The sequence below is a fragment of the Natator depressus genome, chromosome 3 (assembly GCF_965152275.1).
Source record: "Natator depressus isolate rNatDep1 chromosome 3, rNatDep2.hap1, whole genome shotgun sequence".
NCBI lineage: Eukaryota > Metazoa > Chordata > Testudines > Cheloniidae > Natator > Natator depressus.
In genome coordinates, this window is record NC_134236.1 from 3441053 (window position 1) to 3448858 (window position 7806).

Below are 7806 nucleotides of genomic sequence, written 5' to 3' on the forward strand. Positions count from 1 at the left end.
TTCTTTTGGAAAGTTTCACAGCAACTTCTCCCTTGAGCCCTACAAAAAATACTGTGTTTTGTTTTTTTTAAGTAAAATATGACAAACCCTCCAACACACTTCACTTTATTTTTGATAGAAAAAGTTCCTTCTTAAAGCTATTCAAGCAATATTCATTGCAAATATTTTTCAGTATCCTTTTCAAAACATAAATTTCTCACATCCGATTGATTCTTCCATCAAAGATGGTCAGCATTAACAACATCTCATCAAATACTCTGTCCTTGTTTAAGTCATTCCAATCAGTCGGGATTGCCCCCTTGCCTTCAAATTTTCCATTATGGATTTTTTCTAAGTCAGATCTGAAATGACTGACAAACCATTTCCAATAAGACAGTTGTGAGGTATCTGGTTTGATGTCCCAATTTGCATAGTCAGGTCCTACTTCTCGATAATTTTTGCACAGAATTGTTTTTCCATCAAGCACTATCTTGCAGTCACTTGCTACAAGGCTGGTACAAATGTCAGTGACCAGATGATTTGTTCCTTCCCACTGGATGCCAGCCAGGGCCTGAGGACGATGACAAGAAGTGCTGTGATCTCCATCATGACCAGGAATTGTGTTCGTGCAGACAGCCTTGCAAAAGGGACATTGCTTCAAACACCCACTGAGCTGCTCAAATAGGAGTTGATGGGGTTTTGTGACAAACGGATCCGTATCAATCTCGGAGAATGTTTGTTTCAGCTGTTCTAAGGCAGGGATCAGTGACTTACTCACCTCTTCTTTAAGAAATTGTATGTCTTTTGTCTCTTGATGTTCAATGCTTGTCAGATTGCTTCTGGGAAGGTACATGTCATCTCCAAGCCTGGTACAAAATTCATCCAACCATGAGGCTACGTTGCCATGTTTATCTTTAACAACTTTAGTTGATTCATCAATTGCCAAAAGAACAAGAGTCTGGAGAGAATCAAGATTTAAATTTAAGAAATTTTTCAATTTTGGATTTTTTTTGTCTAAACAATACCTATCAACTTCTCGTCTGATAAAATCCTCCATATAGTAACTTGGGTTATAAATAAACTCCTGGTATTTTTCAAAATTTTCCTGCTCTAAAAGACAATCCAGCATGAACAATTCCAGTCTGGTTCGATTGCCATTGAAGGCTGGATAGTGAGACCTCATCTCATTTGCTATGTCAACGGCAGTCTTGTCATAGATTGCATGGCAGATAGCAGATTTAAGATTGCTGCACAAAATATCAGCAAAAGTTGTGATGGATGTTGCTCCTTGGCAGGCAATTTTAAAAGAGCTAAAGAATTCCTCTCTCTTACTTTCAAGATACCGGACTGGATCATCTGATTTCTGGAATGCTTTGAATGTCTCTCTAAATTTTCTTGTGGCCATTTGGCATAAATATAGAGATACATCCACTTTGTATGAGGGTGTTAATGTAAAATTGTTATCCTCTGAATCAGATTCCAACTTTCTGCTTATTAACTCCACTATTTCATGAAAGTAACTGGAACTGTAATTCATTATCTCTCTCGCTTTGTTCTCAATGTATTCATAGATATGCTGCTCTAGGTGTGCTGTCCTTGTCTTTAAATTCTCAACATCACATTCTTTAGTAGTCTTCCGCAGCATATACCATCGTCTCTTCATTGAGATGTGCTCAGTAGGGTTCAGAGGAAAAACAGTCCATTCAGAGGATATTGTAATCCTGTTTCTTATATTGTGTTCTGATCTAAAATGATTGAAAAGGAAAATCTCCATATCAGCATTAAAATTGGGCTCCTCAACACGAGGGGCAGCAGGGGACACCTCAGTAACCCATTCATTCCACATTCTGATAAAGCTATCTCTAAGTTCCCTTTCACTCAATTCCTTATCTCTGAAATGTTGGGCCAACTCCTTGCTTTTTCTAAGCAAGTCTTCTTTATAAGTTGATTTCCTTTGGTCAAAACTACTTTGACAATTCTTTAGATTGATAAGTTCTTGACCCTTTTGACACAGTTTGTCAATCAGTTCTTGTCTGAAAAAGTTCATTTTTGTTTTAATATTTTTTTCCCATTGAATCAGTATGTTACAGTCCTTGTCTTCCCTAAAATACCTTTCAAGGTCCTTTTCAGTGGCATCATATTTTTCTTGAACTTTTTTTTCAAGATCTACTTTATCTATTTTGGAGATTCTCCCATTCTGAATTTGGATGTTCAGCTTGTTCTGCAGATTAAGCACGAAATGTCTCCGTTCCCAGGTCCATTTGTTATAGTTGTTTTCCAGTCTGCTGTATACAACAATCTCCTGTGTAATTTTTAAAGCTGAATACAAAATTCTCATTTAACAAAGCCTCCCACAGGTCCTGAGTGCGTGTTTTTAATTCTGACAGTTTTAGAAACCTATGTTCAGATTTTTCTTTGGCAGCCATGAGAATTTTCCCTCTTTAGTTCCTGCACTCTTTGGCTGTAACTGGGGTTTGGAGCTGCCATCGGTGGGTCTCCTTCCCAGAGATGAGGAAAGTAATGAATGTGGGTGTTCACATCAAATTGGATAACGTCATTAAAGCAGGTAACATAATTGGACTCTTGCTGGGCTGCAGTAACTGCCATTTCATCTAATTTTTCCTGAAGGCGTCTTCGTCCTTCCATATTCTTTTCATTTGCAGTTATGTCTCCAACATTTTGATGCACAAACAAACAGCTTGGGGAGAGATTTACTTGTTTCATCCTCAGAAATGCCTGGACAGCGATCTGTAGGATATCTTGCATTTCAGAAGGGTTCTCTCCAAAAATATTGATCAAAGTTGTGTTGCCAAGACCAATGACAAAAGTGGCTAGCTCGTTATCATGGCTGAGTGCTGATCTGTTTTCTAGCTGTATTGCCCGCAGCCCTTCAGTGTCAATAATCACCATAAAGTCAAACTTCAGCTCTTTTCTGAGCTCATCATCCACCTTAACTAGTTGCATAAATGCTCCCCTCGTGCACCTCCCTGCACTGACATTAAACTGAAGTCCAAACATGGCATTTAGCAGTGTTGATTTTCCAGTGCTCTGGATGCCAAGTACAGAAAGAACAAACACCTTTTGGTCTCCTAATTTCTCAATTAACTTGTCAAAGATGGCTCCAACCCACTTCAATGGCACATAAGAAGTGTCACCATCCAGCAGCTCGATAGGGTACCCTTCAACCATCAAATCAGCTACAATTTTTGGTAGTTCATGATAGCATTTATCCTGTTCAGGGTGTGCATCCAAAGCTTCATAAATCTGACCCACCTCTCTCAAAAGATGCTCAAGACCAAAAGTCGATTCATTTATTTTATGTGATAATTTTTCTAATTGTTTTTGCAAGTCATTATTTCCTCCTCTTTGGTTTTGTGACCATAAATCATGGTATTTTTGGTGAAGCTCTGGAAGATGATCAGCAGGCAGATCAGCTATAAATACTTTCAGCCACTGTAAAAAGTACATTTTGGTTTTGTGGGAAGGTAAAGTCAGAGCTGAAAGTATTGACGTCATTAGCTCATTCAGGGAGAACGCTCTCTGTAACTGATCCTGTCGTAGTGCATGCTTTTCTGATTTTATTTGGCTTAGGTATTGTTCAATGCCCATGTTCTCATTGTCCTGCAAACGGGTACGTTCTTTATCCTTTTTACACCACTTGTGCCACAACTCTCCTTGGAGAGGTAATAATTTGTCCTTAATATCTAAAATATTTGTCTGTTTCAGAAAACCCATTACTTTTTGTGCCAGTTCTTTGCCTTCCATGCACTCTCTTTTGTCTTCGTCAACACGGAATCCATGCTTTTGAGCAATGTCTGCACATTTACCAAGACTACAAGGAATATTTGAAGTTTCTACAGCACATTTAATTGCAGTGGTCAGTTCCTCCATTAATTTTGCCTCATTCTGGTTCTTAACAGCTATTTTTACTCGCTTTTCATACTTATTAACTGTTGTTCTCTCTTTGTCAATACAGAGAAAGATGATAGGTTTGGGGGATTTTAGAAGGTCTTGTAAAAGCTTTGTGCCCGTTTCATTCCGATCAGTATCTGACAAAAGCACCACATTGACAGAAGTTATTTTCTGTAAAAATTTGATTTGTTGCTTATGTTCTCTTGCATCTCCGTGAAGATTAGTGAAGGCAATGCAATTGCCAAAACTATCATCATCTCTACCTGGACAATACCAGGCGATTTCTACAACACCTTCCATCAAGAGGCAGTTTTTACTACTGTTTCTACAGTGACGATGGAAAAAAATATTATGCTTTTGCTTACTCAACAGTGTATTTAAGAGCTGAGATTTAGAAAAAGAAGATGCACCAAATCTTATGAAGGACACCACTGGTAGATCTGCTTGATAAATCAATTTATCTGTACATTTCCTAATCCCAGTCCTGTTTTGAAATTTCTTGTGACTCTGCCATTTCTTGTTAACTTGGGCAAAGGACCAAAGAGGGAATTCTATTTGTGAAGTGCAGGGATTTGGCACCAAAAGTGGAAGTGCAAATTGACATAAAGAAAGCTTTGTTGAAATATATTGCCTCATGAAATCATCTGCACAGTGGAAAATTGCCATCTGTATGTCCATAGGATGCACCTGACCCTCATTACTTTCAGCAGATTCATTAGATTCCTGCTCATCATCATTAAAAATGTCATCTACATTATCTGTGGGTTCATTCACATCATCGCTGGTGGTCAGTGTATTGGCTATACCTTGTTTTGTTTTACTGTCATCCGTTGCAAATCAAATATCTTACCCTATAGTCCATCATCAACAGCTTATCCAAAAAATAAAATGGCAGCTCACTTTCATTGCAGGGGTGCCTGGCATGTAAAGATGTTTTGTGAATTTTCTGGAAGTCTGCCATCCCCATTGTATTTGGATAGTAATTTTCAAGTTTAAGTCGCTGAATTAATTTTAGAAACCCTGAATTTTGGGGAAATCCATATGTCTTAGTGTCTCTGGATTGCACTTCTTTGGATGTTGACATTGATGAATTTACCTGCTTGATTTCTTGAAAAACATTTCCTAGATCTTTCTTTATATACTCCTTCAGCTGATCATCATTTGTGGCTTCAAAATTTCCATTTACAAGGGAACTCAAGTCTCTTTCCAGTGCCTTCCAGTCAGTGAGTGCCCTGTGCTTTGTAAGGACAAAAGTAACTTTCTGTGACAGCGAGTTGCCCATGTGATCTTTAATAAAAGTCAAATATTTCTTCTTCTCTTCAGGGGCCATAACTTTACATTTAGCTGCTACTGTCAGACCTGTCAATAAGAGGAAAGCCTGAGCTCTGGAAACATCCTGACCCCTAAGAGTCCAATATCTCTGATGTGCCCTTTGCATTTCCTTTAACATGAAGTTAATTTCTGAGCACCCGAGGAGATTCTGAAAAGTGTGACTGTCCACCCGGTATCCTGCGCTGGCTGCGACTGAGAGTAATAACAGCTCAGTCTCTGTCTCAGCTCTCTGTCTCAGAGCCTGCAGTAATGAATGAAGGATAAACTGAGAATCAGAGTAGCTTTTCTTTGTGCTTCATGCTCTGCTGCTGGAGAATTCATCGAGGCAGTGGTAGCTTCCCTGATGTCACTTTCCATTTGTTGTAAAACTTTAATGAAATCTGTAAGATCTGAGCTGCAGATCTGTCCTGCTTGTTCTTCTGCTGACTGGAAAATCCATTGCATAATGAAAGAAGATTTGGGGAAGTTCTTAACTGAATAGATAGAAGGACCCAGAAGGCAGTGCAGCAAAGATTTGATGTACTTCTCATTTGGGGCAGATAAATCTTTGCACCGTGAAACTGTTTTTTCCAGGAAATCTTGAAGCACCTTATCTGATAGGCAAATGTTGATCCATACATTAGGATTTCTTGTTTTTTCATTCAGCTTCTGTTTGAAGTTCATCAGTGTCACCAGCTGTTTTTCATCCGCAGTGACTTCCCAGGACTTCATGTCCTCTAAGAACGATCTGGCCTCATCCATTGCACTGGCTAACTCCTCCCCAACCAATGTACTTGCACTTAGCTTTGTTAGGGCTTCATAGGCCCTTTTGAGGCTGCTCCTCATTTGAGAAACCTCTTTAAAATCTTGTCTGTGATTGGACAGGATTATGTCCCACACTGGAATCAGCTGAGAGCCTCTGTCAATAACAGACCAGGTTTTGTTACTGGCCAGTAGCCCAGATTTCCATGCTGTGAATGAATCCACTCCAGGTGGGCCGCCTGTCTGGGTCATAAACAGCTGAATCTCTGTTTGTATTTGTTTTCTATCTGTGCCCTGAATCGAGGCTTCAGAACCTGATTTTTGATGCAGTAACACCAGCTGCAACGCTCCAACCAAAGCCACTATAGCTGCCCCCAACATAATTGCTGAGTTCATCAGATGTTTGTTTCTTCACCTCGTCTAGCTGCTCTGCCCGGAATCCCTCAGAAGACGCTTTCCACCAGAATATCCCACCCAGCTGAAGGGGGCCCTGGTTTACATGAGACCCGAATCGGTTGAAGAATCTCCCGCCCCTGCTCTTCAGCATGTTGAGCTTGTCCGGCTCTGGGGTGTGACTCAAAAGCTGCTCGATCTCTTTTAACTCTTGCAGCGCTGCACTGGAAAGTCGAAGCTGATCCTTTGGGAAGTGGCATGAGGCCAGTGGGATGTAGCGGTACTTGGTGGTACAAATGTAGGTGTGTTCAGAGCGGGACCTGTGGTTTTTTTTGGATTCTTCAGATTTGCCATAATCTGAGCTGGTTTCAGCACTAAACCCCCCAAACCCACCTTTGGCTGCGGTGCTAATGTTGAAGCCCAGCTTCTCCATGGCCTTTGTGAATGTGGATTCTGCTTCGGCAGATGAAAACTCCTTCTCAAACAACGACCCTTGCTCTGGACCAAGGAGCTCGAACCCTTCTGGGATGTCTATGAGCTGCTCTCGCTTCTCCACCATCTCTGCAAGCTTGTTGGTTTTGTAAATGCCCTGCAGGGCCAGCCCTCCTGATGCCCATCTCAAAAGGTCCTTGTCAGGGAGATTCTCACTCTGGGACACCATCTCCTCCCAGAAGGTCTAATTCTTTGTGCACATTCTCGATCACTTCCTTCAAAGGCTTCTCAGATGGTGCCCAGTACTGTGGGGCTATGTCCATAGCTATCCGCAGCTCCTCCTCTTTCTTTCTCACAGCTTCCTCAGGGCGGCTCCTGCCTTTCTCCTGCATTTCTTTTAGCTCCTTTAGCGCCGACTTAGCCTGCTCCTGCCTCTTCTTTAGCATCTCCAAGCGCTGCTCCTGCGGCTGTGTCATTGTTGCCTTGCTGTCTGTCTTAAGTAGCTCTTGGAGGGCCTGCTTTTCCCATGTGTGCTGTATGTCTAACTTTAGGAAGTCTTCATATCGCAGGTGTTTCAAGGCTTGGATAGAGGTAACTCCAAGTTGTTTGTGCAGTTTAGGCAGCCAGTACTCTGCACTCAGACCCACTGCTTCCAGTCTCTTGGCTAGTTCATCCTTGGCAGCATCTCCCTGCGCTGAATTCTTGGGTTTTTCCTTTCCCATAGACATGGCTGTGAAATGGAGTAGAAAAATATCACACTCCGATGAAGATGGCCCTCCCTCCCTCCGCCAGCTTCACTCCTGGCCTTATATAATATACAATGGGCTACACCAGTGGTATTCACAGTTATGTGATTCGGGAGCCACATTTGCAACCACCATTAACCAAAAGAGCCACATGACTTCTGTATGCCCTGCGCACCACCCCACCAAACACATGCATACACTAATATTAAATATATAACTATAAATATAACCAAATTTTCAAATACATTTTCAATAAAACGAAAACTAAGTT

The 7806-nt window shown here is 41.1% G+C and overlaps 1 protein-coding gene across 1 annotated transcript; it reads right to left on the reverse strand.

Annotated features, from left to right (window-relative positions):
• Window positions 1–196: 196 nt before the first annotated feature.
• Window positions 197–7517, reverse strand: LOC141984051 (interferon-induced very large GTPase 1-like). The gene is given in 7 exon segments (XM_074946991.1): window positions 197–2287; window positions 2289–2417; window positions 2419–4719; window positions 4721–5478; window positions 5481–6285; window positions 6287–7024; window positions 7026–7517. Coding segments are annotated over 7 exon segments (7314 nt in total).
• Between the last annotated feature and the right edge of the window lie 289 nt (window positions 7518–7806).